Below are 18,903 nucleotides of genomic sequence, written 5' to 3'. Positions count from 1 at the left end.
GAATTTTAGGCAACAGCACAAAATTCCACAAAGAGCACCTATGATTGCAGTGAATTAAAAACAAATGAACCTTTTTTGTAAATAAGCACGGAGATGTCTGAAAAACAAGTCTGTGTGGTAAGTACTTCATGAGTGCTACTGTAATATATTACAGTAGAAGCAAGAGAGTTTTAAGAAAAAGAGTGAACAAGTATCTTCCCGTAGGGCAGGTCATAGCATTCCCGGAAACTTCTCATCCGCATGCTCCCCAGGAGTCACCCCGAGTCACCCTGCCTTTGCCACTGCCTACCTCAACAGGCCAGGAGCACAGAACTTTGTGTGGCCAAATTGGAAATCAAACTCTACTGGGGAGATTTGAGTTTAAAACCAAACCACTCACCACCCCAAACTCCCCACCAAAGCAGAAAGAATTCTTCTCTGGCGGATTCTGGTTTACTCCTGAACACAGCTCGCACCTTGACACAGCGTAGTCCCGTCTACAGTGCACGTCAAATGTGCTTATCAGTCCAATACCACCGCTAAGAACCATCAAATAAGTAACACTCCAACACCTGGACCATTCACGTCACTTTACATTTAATCATGCTGCAGTTATTAACTGCGTATAAAAGCGTGTGAAAGTATAAAAGCTGGAGCATCAGGCACGCCCAGGCTTCCGAAGCTAGTAAGCCAACGGGCGTTTTAAACATTTTTTCTCTGGACACCTGGCTTGGCAATAGGGAGCCGGGAAGGTAAAATCCATGACAAATTATGAACAATAGAGATATACATATAGCAATCTGGTTCTTAGGATGTCTGACTTGCATCATTCTGCTAAGTTAAACCAAGGATGAGTGGGAAATCAAAACAGTGGGAAAATAGTTAGATGGCGATAGGTTAAAGGCATGAAGCCTCTCCTTTAAGAGATCTATCCAACACTAACGGCTTTTCTGCTCTCTTTGAAAACAATGACTGCAACCACATTCCTATTCCTGTCTCTTAGACATCAGATTAGTCTAAAGCGCCACAGGCTTACTCCATGTTGAGGGGTAAACCAGAATCCAACCTCCCAGCTGTATCCTATACCAAAGTGGTCTGTGTACAACTTGCCAAAATGACCATTCTTCTTTACCCTAGGTGCTTATGACTTCCAAACATCGTGAACCATTTCCAAAGAAAGGAACATGCCACCGCTCGTAGACTGATGATTGACTTTTGGATTAAAAAGCTCCAGGGAAAAAAAAAAAATTGAGAAATTACACATTCAAGCAGAATCACGTACAGCCATGACGGTAGTACACGAAAATCAGTTTCAAAGGCCAACAGTGTCATAGGCTCACTGAAGGAAAAGCTAGAAATGTGGTCAGTCGCAGCTGAAGGTATGATTTCACAAAACACGTTGACTTCCCTGCCACCAAAAGAGAGGCCTTGCTGCCGCCTCCCATCTCTCCCTCTGCTCCTTTGTTCTACTACTGTATTCCTGTGGCTTACCTTGCACCGACTTGAACGCTTTTTAGAGCACTTCATGAGCCAAGTTAGCTCCCTAAGCAGGCAGGAAACTAACCCGGAAAAGTAGATCGTTTTCCACCAGCTTAGAGAGTTAAACTGGCTCGCAGAGAGAACTAGCAAGCATAAAAGTTGGCACAAGGAAGGAGGCAGGACAATGCCTTGGGAAGAAGGAGAGGGAATTCGTCCGTCTCCGTTTTGTGGCAGTAAGCCGTTATGCTAGCTCATACACCTGTGAAACTACACACTCGCTTTGCAAGGAGAGCTAAAGCCCCTTTGCTTTTAGAAAGGACGCTGCCCAAGACACGGTCAGTCAACTTTGAACGCCCTCTTGCACGTAGAGACTCACTAAGCTGCAGCTGACAGGCGTCATTCTTTCATTCAGCCAGATGTGGAAGCTAAAGTGATTTCAGGGAAGTGTTACTTGGTGATCAGAGGACAGACAACATTGCGTGACACTCTTCAGATCACACTTTCTAAGGAAACAGGACAAAGAGCGGGAAGAAGCCAAAGAAGAAGCAGCAGAAATGGAAGAAAAGCTAAGTTCTTTTGAGGAAAACGGCATCCCCTTTGTTGAATAACAGGTGAAGATGACAGTTACAGGGTGTTTTGAATTATTATAAATGACTGGTTCAATGACATCTTCCCCAGAAACACAGGAACACTCACAAGCACTGGAGGAGCAGTAGGTGGAAAAGACACTTTCTGCACCTTAGTAGTCAGGTTCAGTGAATTAGCACTTTGCCATAGCTTACTCCTGCAGAAGGAGGATGTAGCGAGCGAGTTAGCAGGTGATTGCGTGAGTACCCCTGGGTCCTTCCTTTCTTTCCCGCTTCGGCAGAAAACCTCCCCCCGATGCTTTAGGCAAAAACCCTACATTTAATCCAAAACCTAAGCTGGAGTCTAAAAAGCCACTGGCACAACAGAGACGGTCTGTCTCAGAATTCTACAACCAGGCTTTTCTCACTCAAGTGCAGCCTACAGATTGTCTTGCAGAGTTTGCGCGGGTGCTCCACAAGCTCTCCGAGAAGCACGAACCTACAGCAGAAGGTGAGAAGAAGAAAGAATTTCAGCTCTCTATCCCAACAGCCCCCAACAGCTGAGATCCTGTATCTGATGCAGACCATAGATTTGATTTCCCTTTCAATGGAAACACAAACAGACCCAACACAGATCAGAACTTGACGCTAGAGCCAGTTTCCCCAGCTACCTCCTACGGCCATTCTCTAACACGACTATACTTTCAGTCAAGACTTGCGGTCCCGGTCTAACGTGGTGGCTAAGCTAGCAAAAGTTCCTACAGTCAGTTCTGAAATTATGCTCTTTTTTACATTGCTTGGCGTACCTGGACAGGCAGACGTAGGTGCTAAGTGTCCCAGTACAGAACGCACACGCAGCCTCCCTAATAGAGGGAGACGGGAGTTAGCAAGACATTTCCAGCATACCACACCGGTCTGCCATCACACCGCTTGCCGCTGCCAGCACAAATTCCAGAATCACGGAATCACAATGAAGAGAAAGGCCTTCCAGAATCACTGGAGGTCATCTGGTCCAACCCCCCTGCTCAAGCAGGGTCACCTCGAGCAGGCTGCCCAGGACCATGTCCCGACGGCTTTTGGGTATCTAGTTCTGAAACATGCTTTTACAAACAGCAGCCTGACAAGCTGAACTGCAAAAGCGCTTGCAACGCAGGCGACAGGCCCAGGTTTTTGGCGACTCTCTCCTACCAATTTAAGCATTCTCTCCACCACACAAGTAAAACAATACCACACCAGCAAAGGCTTCTCACCATTGTTTCTCTAAAGCTATATCCGACAGCTCACTAGGTAGAAGACACAAAATTAATAGAAGCCTGATTAAGCTCATCTCACTGTCTTAAAAAAGCAAACCCCAGGCAAATCAACGCAGGAGAACGAGTTGATGCGGTAAGTGAATGAGGAGCTGTCCTCAGCAGAACAGGATACAGTACTGTGTGCCCAAGCGCACGTGACAGCTGCCAGCCAAGGCTGATACGATCGTCCAGACCGATGCGCCTAAGGCGGCACTTGAACTACCACCTTTAGCCATACACCCCAAACGGGGTTCAGCATTCCCGACAGAATTAAGTCCCTAAATTTCCCAGCATTTTACCAAACGTGATCAGGAAGCAATTATTAGACCCGGAAGACCGACACCACGCTGCTTTCTCTTGGCAGAAGCTCCAGACCTGGAGTCACGGATCATTAAGGAAGAAATCAAGCACTTTTGGTTAAGTCAGCAACTTTGCTGCGTGATGCATGCTTCATGCAGACATCAAGAGACCCCCACAAAACGCGCTGGATTCCTCTAAAGCTGTGCTCTCCCCGTTAAGCCCAGCCCTCTTCCCGCGGTCGCCGCTCTACGCAGGTAGCGAATTTCCCGCCTCCTCTGTCTGGCAGTTACCCGTGTTGAAGCAAGGAAATGGTTTGCGAAGAGCAGCTGGGAGGGGAGCAGCGTATGGCCTTTCAGTGAAGGTGTGCCTTGAATGGTTTACTAATCAAGTCGCCATCAGACCCCTCCTTTCCCAGGGCAGCCCGTCATGCGCTCCTTGGCTCTTACACACCACAGCCTCCTCCTGAAATGCTTCTGTCTGGCTAAGTAAGTCCTGTTTAACATTGGTTACTTCCAGCAACGTGCCCAAAATTAAAAGCAGGTTTGTTTGGTTTTGTTTTTTTTTTTTAAAAAAGAAGAAAGAACACGCCTGCCCCAAGATCTGGGGTGTTTATCTCATGGCTGGTTTTAGAGTGAAAATCTTTGGTTCTCCCTGTCAAGGACTTTGAAACGACACAAGTCTGAGCTGCTTTGACGTGGCTCGGTGCCTTCACTGGCATCTTTTATTTCTGTAAGAATTTCTTATAAAAACAAAGTGAAAACAAGAAACTCTAACGTAGTTAGAAGTAGACAGGATATTCTGTCATCTGAACCCATGAGAGCTTTGATATTCTATTGTGGACCCTTAACCAAGGGCTACGTTATTGCCAGTTTACCCAAGCTTAAAAGCCCCTGGAGGGTCTTGTCGGGGCATTGCTGGCAGAGAGGTGTGTGAGTAATGAGTCTTAAAGATGACAAGAAGGGGAAAACATCAGATGTAGAAGGCCAGAGGTTAAGGTGTCTGGCCGCGACGCCCGTTACTGGGAAACTCGCCTGAGCCGCGGCGCCGTACTGCTGCTCCCACTCCTTCCGGGCTTCCTCCAGCCGGGACTCCCACGTCGCCTGCGGACTCCGCATCAGCCAGCAAAAACCGCACCTCTTGTGAACAGAGAGACAGCTTTAACCAGGGTATCGACGTGTAAAAGAGCAAACGCCATGAGAGACGAGGACCAGCAGCGAGGGAGCCGCGCGCTGGGAGGTGGTCTGGCCTCTTGCAGAGCAAGCCCTTCCTAGCTGAACCTCCTAGGGACCGTGTGGCACGCGGGGACATAAACCCACCCTGCTGCCAAACAGCCGAGATGTTTGCTGCTGCTGCTGTCAGCATCCCAAACTGGAAATGAAAGCCGCGCTCTTCCTTGTCCTCTTCTAACCAGAAGGTGATCAATAAAATACTGTGGCCAGAGCGTGCACAGGAACCAACCCAGGTCAATCCTCTTTAAAGGGATTTGCAAATACTTGCCAACTGCAACCGCTTCCACCTCTTTCTTCAGCTCTGATGTTTGCCCGCTCTTGTCCTGTTAGAGCATTCCTTACTTTTAAAGTTGAAACATTTTTCACTCCTGCCTGCAATATCCTTGCTTACACTTGTTTGGGGCTTTTGCCTTGAGCAAACCATCAACACTTGACAAGGGAACTGACTTTGAGCAACTGGATGTGCCCATGCCAGTGCTGCAAACGAGTATAGGGACCATTTCTCAAAGGCAGAGGTTTGGGTTTTTTTTCTTTTTAAGTTTTTAAAAGCAATGTGTCTGGGGAGAAAAAAAAGCCTGTGGAAAAAATCCCAAGTCACAGACTAGTAAGTACTACTCCCATATCGACAGGCAGAAACACAGCAGTGCTGTTAGGCTGCCTTAATAAAGCAGAGCACGAGCTGGCCAGCGGGCGGTAAGGGGAGAGCATCCACCTTCGGGGAGTGCCCACCCGGGACAAGGCTCCTGGAGGCCTTGGTTCTCACGTGCCTCCTCTCAGGGTCAGATGGAGTCCTAATCCAGACAGGGGTGGGGTGGCACAACAAGGCGTGTGCTCCTGCACGTGTGTCAGGGCTGAGCAGGAGCAATGCAGGTCTCCTCTCTCCCTCCCAAGTATTCTGAAATACTTGAAATGGGCATACCGGCGTTAATATTTTGTAAAACGCCTCTGATACGAGAGGCTGCATGAGAAATGGAAATGGAAATCTTACGTTCCCGTGCGTATCGCCGTACACAAACAGGGTAACTACAAGGTTTAACTCAGAGATTGTTCAAAATGGTCTCTGCCACCCACTTTGTCAGAAATTCACCTGCGGACCTACCTCAGCTGCATTCCCACCATACTTCTTCAACGTTACAGATTACCAAAAATGCCTCCTGACAACGTTTTGGGAAGTCAAAATCTACTTGCTCTTTGTAGCTATATTCATGCTGAAATACGTACGTGTTTCATCGGCTATTGGTCGCCCTGTGCTCCCGAGCCCAGCCAGTCTGGGCAACACTCTGTTATTTTCAGCCTTCAAGTTCGCTTATAAGCTGCTCACTGGGACTTGCGTTTGCCACTGCTTTGTTCCTGACCTTTTTTGTCCTTTTCAATATGAAAATACACAAAAGACAAAAAAGAAGCTGTTACCCAGACAATCCCAGCAAACAGCAAGATTTCCTGTCGAACATGACTTTTTTTCTCCCCCCCCCCCCCCGCCCCCTCCTTCTTTTGTTCTTTTCCCTGTTCAGAAATATCCCATGTAGCTCCGGAACTTCACAAGTGAAAAAGTCTCGCGGCCACTTTGCTCCTCGGGTGGAAGCATCCGATGCCCTCTCTTGTACTGCTACCAGCAACCACAGCAATCACAGCCTGGTTTGGTTTTACCCCCTGCCAGCCCAGGAACATCCTCCTCTTCTCCAGCTAAGCCTAACTTGCAGCAATGTAGCCATAGCTGTTGGGCCTCTGGTATGTGGGGCCTTAAAACCAGAGCTCATCCACTGTAACTGCGGGTACGCCAGGTAGGCAGACAAATCCACTGAAGAGACAACTCCAGCCGCCCCTGCATGGAGCTGGCTCAGGCGTGGGGAGTTTGTTGGTCTGCGTTCGTCGGCACGTGAAAGCAACTCCGCTCTTTGCGGGACTGAACTGGGGCCGGAAACATTAGATCTTCCGCTCCTGACACCCGCTAACAGCCAGGCTGCTGCGGCTACAAGGTCACTGAGCCATGACCCGCTTTGCCATAACTGACGTGTGAGCGCCTGACCTCTTTTTACGGGAGCTGGAATAAGGAGGAATTAGTGCTGGAGTCCCAGCGAAAGCCTCCCTGAACGGACTGCAAAGAGAGCGGTTTTCAGTCCTGAGCCCCAGAAAGGGCAGGAGGAGAGCAAAGGGAAGGAGGGAGGGAACCTTCTCCTCCAGAAGGAGCCGACGGACTGGGAAAGTGGCCGGGAAGCAAGCTGCTCCTGGGCAGGAAGGAATAGCTCTGTGTGGCACTATGGCTGGGATCTGGGACTGGGAAGCAGAGACGACAAACGCCTGGCAGCAGGGATCACCTGTACGCTCTACGTTTCAACCACGTTTGGTCCGGGGGACCCCAAACTACAGCTTAGTTTTAGAGGTGCTGCATTACTGGGAGAGAAAGGGAAGGAAAGAAGCTGAATTAAGTAAGTCACACGTATGAGAGCGAGCCAGAATTCTCAGGAAGAATCGTTACCTCTGTCATACAATTTAGTTGGAAAAATATATGCCGTTTGCTAACAAGAATAAAGAATAAGCTCTCGATATGCGTGCTGCCCTTGCTCATTGACAGATTCACTCTGTCTTCATCCCGAGCCGTCAGTCACTTTGAACTGGTATCTTTTGTCACTTTGCCCAGCACCTGACTGCAATTTGCACCAAGACCGGAGAGGGACAAATTATGAAAGTGTACCTGTCAGCGTAGCCTAAGGTTGACAAAGTTTCTTCGTAGCAGGTGTCTGCTGGACTCACGGCCGCAATCTGTAAGCCTATGAAAAGTATTAACTGACATTAGATTTTGAAGGAGGTTTTTCCAAACACCTTTAAACGCTACCAAAAATCAGATAAGGATTAACACGGAAAAATAGGCCATTAAGTCCTTAAACATAAAGGGAGAACCCTAGTGTCTTAGCAATCTGGCTAGAAATTAACTCTTTTTAACACTTTTGCAAGAAACGAGAAAGAAAAAAAGACAGAAAGAAAGATGAGAAGATACAGGTAGTTGTTGCAAAAATTAATACTGAAGGCGCTTGAATCCTGGTAACGCTGGCTTACGCTAGCATCAACGCAAAAAAACCTCCCAAAGACGCTTTGATGGTATTTGTACGAGTAACAGTTGAAGAGTCTGTCCTTAAATTCGTTCAAAACCTCCTCGATGAATTACGGAAGTCAGCACGTGAAGAAACCCAGGTAAGCTGTTTTAAGAATACCGGCATTTCCAGTCGACATTTCCACGTGGGCACATTTTCTACTCATATTCTTCCATCTTTCACTTAATTGCACTGTCTTTGAAAAAATACCTCTTCAGAGATGCTGGAGTATACCGCTAATTCAGCTGAGACAAAGAAGAACCTATGGGAGTTTCATCTTCTTGAGGAATGCAACATCTGGTGCACAGCACAAACAATACTCTCAGAATGCAGGAAAAACAATAGTTGTTTCGTAATACTGCCTAGTTTCATGTAAAGAACATGGCTTTTATATAAAACAGGTGCTTATGAGTTTCAGAGCTACATTTACCTATATCTAGATAAATTTTTACAAATACGCAGAAAACTCTTTCAGAAGAAATGGGGTTTCTATCTCTAACGGGGGGGGGAGAGAGAGAGATTTTGTGCCAGCCACCTGTCTGTTCCGAAAAGAGAAGTGCCCTCCATTTGAGTAACGCGTTTAGTAGGGGCAAGAAACTTTTGGCCAGCAGAAGGGTTCTCACCTTTATGTTGCATAGAAAGCAATCTTCACTTTTAAACTACACCCACTTCCACCCATGTCAGAGCCATGCAATTCTATTTCAACAGGTAAACTGGGTTATAAATTCAAGAACCCATTGACCATGATGGTCCTGCTCTTTCCCCCCAGAGCAGACCGCAGGAGTTTCGTCAGGACCGAGCCCCTGTGTGGGATATGCAGCACTTTCTTTCCTGTAGCAACCTCAGCCAGAGCACTAAGGGAAAATAAAGTGAACCGATGTGAACGATATAAGCGTAACTATCAAAATCAAATTTACATTCATTTCTAAATAAATCTAAATCGAAAAAAAAGCTACCGGATTAGATACTTCAGTATATTCGTGCGTATGTACACGCTTCAGTATATTCGTGCCTACGTACATCCCAGGCTTCATTCATTTAAGTAATTTCATTAACCACACAGCAAGGAATCCTGAATGGAGGAAAGGTGGGTGGGTTTTTATATAGATAAAATATATATATAAAAAATATATTTTTATATATATGTATTTTTTTATATATATATATATATAAAAAATGTATTTTTTACTTCACAGGAAAGGATTTTAAAAACAATACCTGATGACACTGCCTAACGTGGTTAGACTTAGATTTACACGCGTTCCTTCCTTCAGTCTGTCTCTTTCAGATCCTGAGGATTTTTGCCTTTCGCTTCCTGCCAAGTCCACCAGATTGGTAACTGACTGACTGGTGATCGCTTCATCGAGAAAAATCCATTAACATACGGTATCAACAGCAGGAAAGATTGCCAAATCAATAGCTCAGACATTATCAAGTAAGACAGAGAAAACGACGCTCTGCAGAAACGCAGAGGAAATAGGTTGTGAGAGTTACCAGTATTGGTAACGCCAATCCTGGTCTCACGACTTCCTTCCCGGTGGGATTCGGGCGCACGTGGCCCTCTGGCCTCATGTCTTTGCAGCTGCCCCGCTGCAGCGCTCCCTGACGCGGGTCGGGGATAAGTCTGTGCCACAGGCTGCCCCACACTTGCGCCGCGCTGTATGAGCTTGCTCGCTATAGGGCCGCTTGTTATACCCAGCCCAGGAGTTCTGCATAGCGCTAACGGGCAAGCAGCAGCTACCAGAGACAAACGGTGACCGTAGGTTGTTTCTGGACACCAGTGAGAGATTTTCAAAGACCACTTGTAATATTTGGGACATGGAGAATCATAGAATCATAGATCATAGAATCATTAAGGTTGGAAAAGACCTCTAAGATCATCGAGTCCAACCGTCAACCCAACACCACCAGGCCCACTAAACCATGTCCCTAAGCGCCTCATCTACACGTCTTTGAAATACGGCCAGGGATGGTGACTCCACCACTTCCCTGGGCAGCCTGTTCCAATGTTTCACCACTCTTTCAGTAAAGAAATTTGCGGAAAGTGAAGGATCTTACACACGGAGTCAACCTGCAAGCAGGCAGTGGTTTAGGACACCTCTGCCTCTGGCGAGCCTCACTCCGAGAGCAGCAGTGGTGGACAGGGCGCGAGCGCCAAAAATGTGGGCTGGCAAGGCTGACCCTGCAGCCCAGGGTGAGGAAACCCAACTTGCTCTCATCCGCTCGCTGTCACGGAGGTGGCAATAAACAACGATGGGTCTAGGTAAATCAGAGCCACCCTGGATTTTGTGCCTGCATAAACTTCCACGAGTTCGTTTTATGCTGCACCTAACGGGACTAAATTCATTAAGAGCGCTAAACAGCTATACTGAACAGTGGAAACAGTGCCTGCGCGCTACACCTGTTTGAATTGGATGGTGATGACCGTGTGAGACCGACTGCTCACCACTGGTGGCATTGATGGCAGTCGTAGCTGTTGTTCTCGTCTTCTTCCCTTGTTCCACCAACCTCTCGATCTGTGCGTAATTATCTACAAGGCACCAGCTTCAAACCGTCCACATAAAAACCTTGCTGCTGGTCTTCTCTAATCTTGAGCCCGCCAGGCTTCCTGGTTTTAGAGAGTGAGTCTGTTACCTGGGGAGAGACATCGGTAGTCAAAATTTTTTACTAAAATAAGAAAAAAATTGCGACACTTAGTAAGGATAGAACAAAAATTAAGATAGACTGCGGCTGAGCACGGGGTAGTTACTCTGGCTTCACCGTGTTCAGAAACTCATTCCCAGAGAGTCCCACTTTCCAGGTAAACTTAATCTACATGGAGAGCTCACATGTGTAGACTTAAGACGCTTGCACAATTCAGGATACAGGCGCTGTTTCCCTCTGCTTCTGTTACCGTCATTGGATGAGGAGTTTAACAAAGCTTATTCCGTGAGCTGCTAAAACTAATGAAGTTTGTTCTCCTGAGTATTCATTTTTTTCCTATCATCTCTCCCGCCCATTGCATCAAATTTGTCTGAAACTGGCCACATGGCTCAAAACCAGCGAGGAGCAAGGTACAGGGGAAAGGAGTTCACAAACAAGTGGCAAACTGTATAAACCTTAGAAGGAAAGCTAAAAACTCCACCCTCTGAGACACAGACCACCTTCAAAATCCCCTCCCAGCTTAAGAGAAACAGATTCCCCGTTTTCAATTAGTAATGAGTCCTGTGTCTGCCGACACAGGAGACAAACAAGAAGAGGAACACGGGGGCGGGGGCGGGGGGGAGGGGAGAAGTGAATAAACCCGCTAACTTTCTTCTTCACCCCTTTTTTCTTCAAAAAGGAGCAAAACACAGAAAGGAGAAAGAGGAAAAGTACTACAAGGGATGAAACAACTTAGCCAGCGGTACGGCAGAGCAGCCGGGTAGCTCAAGCAGCAAAAAGATGCTGTTAGGTCCAGACAGCACCCACACACTTCAGCCAACATGCCCAGAAGGATCACGTGAAGACAGCATAAAGGATGATTTTCAAATTACAGTAAGCAAAAAAGAAATAAATGTACACAGAAAACTACGATTTATTAATACTGAAACAAAGCGAGTTCGTTACCTGCTTGTTATAAATTTCCAGCATACTGCAAGCAATCTGTAAAGACAAGAAGTAACTCAAAGGTAAAACGCCTTTGAAAAAACCCCACAAACTTAATGGACTGTCATCCCACTGCAAAAATAACGCAGGTTGCACGGATCAAAACTTCCCTTCCTCCCAAGCCATTACATAAGCTTAATGCATGCAGGTATTTATCAGATCCATCCTGTTTCATCACAACTCTCTTTCTTCTCCAGCATTTCGTCAGCCTACCCTTACGTGCATAATCCTTACTGCTGCCTAGGTAGACTCCATCATGAGATGCGTTTCAATAAATCCTTTTACTTAGATACTAAGGTATTAAGCGTCTAGGCAGCATTGTAGAGAATTCAAGAACGGCAAATGTTAATTTTTGACAGCTGGGCAGGGTGGTTCAACCCGTATTTATTTTCAAGGCTATTAAGATAGAAAGAAAAAGCCAGTATTTCTGGTTTCTGAACCAACAGCTGTGGCCGTGTGTATGACCTGCGTAAGGGTACGTGTAACGTGAGAGCATCTGCTACGTTGCGGTGATCAGATGGTACGAGGGTCCCAGTGCCAGCAACCGGTGGGACCACAGGTCATGGGGCGAGTTAAGCGTCAGCAGCCGAAGTCAGGTCACGGGTGACCGGGGCCCGTCTGTCTGTGGTGTCAGCAAGTGGGGCGGTGAGGGTCTCAGTGCCAGCAGCTGGACTGGGGACCACAGTCACGGGGCACATGTGTCCAAGGTGCCAGCAAGGGGAGGGAGCAGGGTGGTTGTGCTGTCCCCTAGCCACATGGGCACGTGTAAATTGCTAGCAGACTTCAGGGTGGGCTAGCCAGCGAGTAGGAGGAAACCCCGTCTCTGGAAAGACTCAGCCAGAGGTGAGGGAGGGAGCCCAGGGCCCGGGCACAGAGGGTAGCTGGGCCGGAGGCTGTGCTGATCTTCTGGGGCTCTGCAAACGTGGGTGTGCGTGGGAACCTACAGAGTGACAGCGTGCCTCTGCTGTCACTCGTGAGCTTAAGTTGCAACAAGCCGGAGAGGAGGCTTTCGGTGAGTTGCCATAGTGCCAGGCGGGGGGTGTTAAAGGCATGGCCCCGCCTCTGGCAGCCTGCGTAGCCAGCCATGTTGTTGTCATGCCTGCGCGTGGTTCACGCTCAGCCTCGCTGCTGGCCTGACCTGCAAACGGGAAAGCAGCAGCCACATCCACGGGTCTGGGACAGAGACACCCCCAGGTCTGGGGTGCACCAGGCCGGGCTCCTGCGGCCAGGAGGGAGGAAGCCCTGGGTTAGCAGATTTGTAACATGCCTTCGCTGCTTGGCAGGCACTGGCCTCAAACGTTAAGCTTCGCAACAATAAACCCACTAACTTAAAAAAGAAACCTCTTCCGTAACAGTAAGGCTATGGCTAAGATTAAAAGGAACAATAAAGATCCAGGACATGAGTTTTTCCCTCTGTCCAAGAACTGTCTGTAATAGCAGTGCCTCGACTTCAAAGAGGGTTTTGCATTTCCACGTTGGTATGGCGAGCGAGATGGGAAGGAATGAGTTTTCACTCCTGTGTTTATCACAGGGGCGCACAGTGGATGATGCCAAAGGAAAACAGAAACCTGTTCGCAAATGGCATCCCTGCATCCTTTCTGCTGGCACAGAGCTGGGGAGGCTGGTTAGGGAAAACAAAGGGCTCTTTCTTACGGGAAGTAACACAGGAGTAAATCACAAGCAGCCTTCAGTAATCAGGGTGGCATTTTTGTAGACAGAAGGCACTACTGCACGGGAGCGAAGCTTTCTGCTTACAGCAGTGCTAGAATCCACTGGACTACAGGCGCAGAAGGATGCTGGTGGAGTGGGAGCATCTAGCAGCTACAAAAGCTGTACTGCAAGGCTAAAAACATCGCTCCTACTGTGTAGGAGAGGTACGGCACCCTAAAGCTTCTGAACACTATAAGGGCGTGCAGAAGAAAGCATGGATTTTCTTTACTGAGGTGCTGGAAAGACTTTCTCATGAATACCCTCTGCAAGAGTGAAGCTAGGAAGCATAACGGAGATTAAAGACCAGCTCACTTTATGGGAGGTAAAGGAAGATCAGTGTTTGAACAGTTGTTAAAAAAGGGGTCTACTAAAAACTAACATTTTTGGTTCTCATGTTAGGGATCCATTAACTACACCTGCGACAAATTATCATTTTAGGGTTTATCTGTAAATCGAGCTGTACTACATCAACTTTTTATTCAACACTGTTTTATAGGATCCACTACGGCTCGTACTGTAAGTTGCTCCATATAGCCACAGTTTCTGGTTCCGCTGATTTGAAATTAACTGAGTCTTTTCAAGTACAACCTGGAAAGATCTTGGAAGTAAATGACACTTTGTGCCAATCCCACCTGGTACTGCTTGTTCTTGGCCCGATTCCGGGTGGCTTTGAAGAGCTCTTCGCACACAACGGGCACCAGGCCTCTGTTTGCACCGTACCCGATCATCGAATAGCTCTTCCCTCAGCCGGTCTGACCGTACGCCAGCAGAGTAGCATTATAACCTTGCCAGGCGTTCTCCAGCACTCCTTGACCAAGATCACGAGGGACCTCTCTCTCAAAAACGATCAAGTGCACCCTCTTCATAGATGAGCAAGCAAATGCATACGCAAGCACCGCTGTCCGGTAGGAGCGCCCCCACTAATAGTTTAAATTAGGAATCAAGATTTGCAAGCACGCTTGCAAGTAATACTGACTTCCAGGATGACAGAAACGTAGAAAAAATCCAGGTAACGCTTCAAACCAGTAAACTGATAAATGCCAGTCATTGGCATTACACTACACTGACATGACTGCTAATAATGGGAGACAAACAAACTGACCAGTCTACAACTGTGTATTAGCTAAGACTGCTTTTAGCTGGTTCTTTGAATAAAATCTTACCTGGCCTGCGTAACTGTTGCATGCGGCTGAGACGAGCATACCATTCTCATCCTTTAGGAAGCTACTGTGAGACCAGTAGGCTAGATCAAAAGTAAAGGTTTTCCTGTGCCCTGGGTTCCTAGGGACATATACGCTTGTGCTGTTGGTGTTCATAGAAATCACACACCTGCTTCCTGCATCCTTCTCTCTCTCTCTCCCTGTATCAAAATTACAGTTGGTGTACCAAAATACAAGCAGTCAGTCATTCGCTAATAATTCATGCTTTAGTCTGGATTTAAACCAAGTTCAACAGCAATGCACACCACACCAATGACTGCTGCGGGATAAGCCCCCTCTTGAACCATGCCAGGTGATACACAGCCAAGGAGTAAGTGACCTGAACGAACGGACACATCAGTGACTGTAACTTGCGTTGTTCCCTCTATGTCACACCTTGGTCATCCGCACAGCACAGTGCATTGGAAAATGCATTTTATTTTAGGAACAGCTTTAATGCAAAAGGAACCACAGTACCTTTGGTACCAAGCATACCAAAGAGACTCATTGTCTTGACTGCTTTGGTGAAAAAAGCATTCCTGGAATGGAAAGCTGGAAGTTTTGCACAGAAGACAAAAGCACAAACAAAATAAGAAACAAATGCTATCTTATTACTGGAAATTCTGTTATTTCATAGTATTTTCAGATTGGCCTAGACTAATAGGTTACAAGCATTGCCGAACAACTCACGAGAAACTATGGATTGGCTTCTGCCTGCAGCTTGTTTCTTCCCCACCAGACATCAACAACTTAGTTGTTGATTAGTTACACGGGAACCGATGAAATTGCAGCAAATAAATTTGTTGCGCTGACAACCCTGAGAGTAGTCTTCCATGAGAGGAAGTTCTGACGGGGGATTAAACTACTTTGTTATCTGCGGCCTTGTTTGCACACTGGGCATGTTCTTGTAATATCATCTGTTAAAATTTTAAGCAAAGGACTGCCACCAGGTCCTTGGGGGAAGGCCTCCTCCCCGGTGCTCTCCTCAAATATCGATCGTCTCTTTCTGCCCCGACGTCCTGTCCTTACTGTAGTCCCGGCTGTGGCTGATTCCTCGTTTGGCTGCGCAGGTGTTGGCTCATGAGTACCCGTTTTTCCTGGTTTAGCGTGTGCAGCTCTTCTTGTTCTTCTCCCAGCAGTATCAAGGACTTCCACTTTCCCACCCAAATGTATGTCTTCCTGAGTAGCGACAGATTCTGCGTCTGCCAAGAGATTTTGTGCCCCCTTCCTCGCACTTCTTCTAGGAGTGACAGGAAGTTTAAATCCTGTTGGAGGAAGCGATGGTTTAGACAGATCAAGGCCAGAATTTTCTGAAACTTCTGAGGAACTCATCTTTCTCCTTCTGCCTCTTTTAGTTGGCACAGGTAAGAGGAGTTGGTCACTAGGCTGCACCTCTTGATCCTTGACCATATTTAACGGAGGGTCTCCCACTTCCGTTTCACCTTCTTCACCTTCCCAGACTAAAGTAAAATTACTCTGAGATGTAAAAAGCTCTCCATCTCCCTCAGCCGCATCACATTCACCATCTTCATTATCAGGCAAATCACATGCAAACTGTTGCTCAATAGTATCATAGCTGTATTGAAGAGCGCCCGATGGCTGCAGTTCACTATATGGTGATGGTTCAGGTGCCTCCTCTGAGGTTTGTGCCTTAACCGCACTATCTTCAATAACCTGAAGTTAAAAAGTGTCTGTTAATGCACTATTAATTACCAAACAGACTAACTTCAAACTGAGGACAGTGAAATGCTGCTTCTCCTTTCAGATCACCACTGCATGTGAAGTTAGAAATCTACGATGGACTCCCTACTACAGATGAAAGTTAATGCGTTTAAGGGACAGAGAACAGAGCATTCAGTGTATGCAATCCCATGCTCCATTTCTGATACTTCTGTTCACGACTAACGATTTGCCACCACCCGTGAGCAAAGGGAGCAGTTTTACAGTACAAGCTGTGTACACAACTGGCAGTAATCACCACACTGCAGTGCTTTCTGGACTGACTGCAGATCCACACAGAGTGACCGGCTCTGCATCTAACAGGCTAAAATACAGTTATGTCCCCAAAGTTTAACGTTTCAGTCACGACAGTTGTGACGGCAACAGGTAGTCAAAGTGGCCACGTATCACACGCGACAACTCAGCGCTGCACTTTAAGGAATCACTTGGATTGCATGAGACAGCACATACACTCTAAATACCTCCATCTCATGTTTTGTAGTTCCCTGTACCGAGCAATTATTCTTGCCTTCTAGATCCACATGAGATACTCAAGCTCTTATGTTGAGCACAAAAGTACTATCTGTTACGTCTGCCAAGTGACTCAAACGGTCAAGCTAATTTAATCAATGCGTAAAGACCTTCGCCCAGCCCTCTAAGTTCTAGTGCTAGCCAACGATGGCAGAAGGAAGAAGCCACTCAACAGGAGTCTCCGTAGAATCTGCTCATTTTCTTGCCTCCTGCCTTGTCAAAAGTTGCTGAGCATCACAGTATAGCAACGTGTCATGCCTCAAAACTCAGTTCAAGAAATACTAGTCTCCATAAACTTTCCCTTTATGCTTACAAAGCTACGAACAAGAGAGCAGTAAGAAGTTTGTCCCAAATTCAGTGAAGGTAGACAAGCCAAAACCAGATGTTTACATACAAATCCGTAAGAACCAGTTACAACGAAAGCAGAAAAACCTTCACTGTACTGCTACCTGAATGACTGCAGAAGCTTTGTGACCGTCTCCTGTCCCTGCTCCCTTCTTCCCATCACAAATTTTCCACTTACTCCCTCCCATAAGTGATTTATGTATTCCCAAGTCTAGAAGCATCTTCTCTACAGCGTTGTCCTAAATCCCAAAGCTGAGACGAGCTAAAGAAGTGACTGCCTATTTAACTTCCTGGAAATCTGGAATGCTGAAAAGCATTTTCTCTTCCTTAAGACCAACCAATTTGTGGTACGCCTACCTTTCACTTTGTGTTTCACTCCAACTACTGTTGATTCCTGTGAGTATAAGCCTACAGGAAATTGACAGTATGCTCTATATGGTACTTAGAGGACATCCACAAAGAATCCAGATAACTCACCAGCCCCAGTAGAAGAAAGAACAATGGGGGAAAACCTGGGACACCTGGAGAACCTCTAGTTCCAATTTTCAGTCCATGTCAACAAGCTTTTAACATTCGTATTTTGCAGAGTTTAGATGTTAAAAGAACGTGGTTTTACAAAAAAAAAAAAAAAAAAAAAAGAACAAAAGACAAGAGTTTGAAGAAGCTGGAAATATCCCTTCCAACTTGTATGCACTACTAAAGTCTTTTAGTGTTCACGATGCCTGTAGCAGGGAACACGTAAATTAACCTGGCCACACTGCATTGTTGGCAAGAACTTCAGACAGGAGAGCGAGCCTCTTGTTACAATTGAGCAGCTCTTTGTATCAGGCAATAAAAGGTATAATAAAAACAGAGTATGGCAATTTGTTAGTACACGTACGGAAAGCTCATACGTGTAGATACTAGCACATGCCCCTGTTCTGCCCCTGATTTTGGAACGTCACGTCGGCAACTGCACCATGAGCTGAGTCAGGGAATCCAACTGACAGAGCAAAAGGAGGAGTAGAAGGGGGCAACTTTCAGAGGGACCAAATTCATTTGACAACTCGGCGAACACTGTCCCTGGTGCAAGGCAAGAAACAAAACCGAGAACTTTAGGGCTAGAGAACAGACAACAGTACAGCTCTCTTCATCAGGAGTCTCTTTTTACCATAATTCAAGTAAACCCAGCCTGGCAAAAAGAGAGACTGAAAGTAAATGCAGCTCATGACTTCTGTTGCTTTCAAAGATGTTGAATTCACAAAGCTTAACAAACCCAAGCAACTGGCTCAATCTATATTCCTTACCTTCCTGCCATACCACCGTTTGAAAAGGTATAGCGGGAAGCTCAACTACCAATTTGGAACAATCACAGCTCCTAACACCGCTTGAGGAAAAAACGCCAAGGTCACTGGCATTTATTATGAGCGGGTTCCTGCAGGCACCTGATGTTACAGAAGGTCTAACACAACCGTTTTTGACCAAATTCAAGTCCCCCGTTCTGATTTGCAATTCCAATTCTCAATAGAAGGAGGTTTTGGCAAGCTTAAAAACAAAACAAAACAAAACCTTAGTCAAATCACAGTCTATAAAGCCGTTAACGGTAAAAATCACTAACTACAGCCCAGCTTACCCCAGCAGTCCATTCTGCATTCGAGTTCTCTTCCCTGAAAGATACTCCACGTTCCTTTGCTCGTAGAGGAGGAGTAACTGATCGTCCCGGAGATGCAGAGGGAGTCGCTAGGGGTGTGGTGCGAAGGCTGGATCTGAGAATAGACCGAGGAGTAAACCCAGGAAAACCAGAAGCAGATGTGGCCAAAACTTTCGCTCTCTATGAAAAGAAATAAAAACATTTAATT

The 18,903-nt window shown here is 46.6% G+C and overlaps 2 protein-coding genes across 2 annotated transcripts in view; both read right to left on the bottom strand.

The window, feature by feature from the left end:
• The window catches only part of LOC143173542 (protein ELYS-like), a 45,424-nt gene extending 26,553 nt beyond the window's left edge, over positions 1 to 18,871 (bottom strand). Inside the window, exon 1 of the mRNA XM_076363787.1 lies at positions 18,678 to 18,871. The gene's annotated coding sequence lies outside the window, so the exon portion shown is untranslated. The remainder of the gene's footprint in view (positions 1 to 18,677) is intronic.
• LOC143173538 (uncharacterized) lies at positions 15,061 to 16,677 on the bottom strand. Its single transcript, XM_076363782.1, has 2 exons — positions 16,672 to 16,677; positions 15,061 to 16,144 (listed from the first exon to the last, which is right to left on the bottom strand). The coding sequence occupies exons 1-2, from the start codon at positions 16,675 to 16,677 to the stop codon at positions 15,341 to 15,343; spliced, it is 810 nt and encodes a 269-aa protein (XP_076219897.1). The 3' UTR covers positions 15,061 to 15,340.
• Positions 18,872 to 18,903: the final 32 nt, after the last annotated feature.

This window comes from Aptenodytes patagonicus, unplaced genomic scaffold (assembly GCF_965638725.1).
Source record: "Aptenodytes patagonicus unplaced genomic scaffold, bAptPat1.pri.cur scaffold_116, whole genome shotgun sequence".
Taxonomy (NCBI): Eukaryota; Metazoa; Chordata; class Aves; order Sphenisciformes; family Spheniscidae; genus Aptenodytes; species Aptenodytes patagonicus.
Note: the sequence above shows the minus strand (reverse complement) of the source record. Positions and strands in the feature narration are given on the sequence as shown.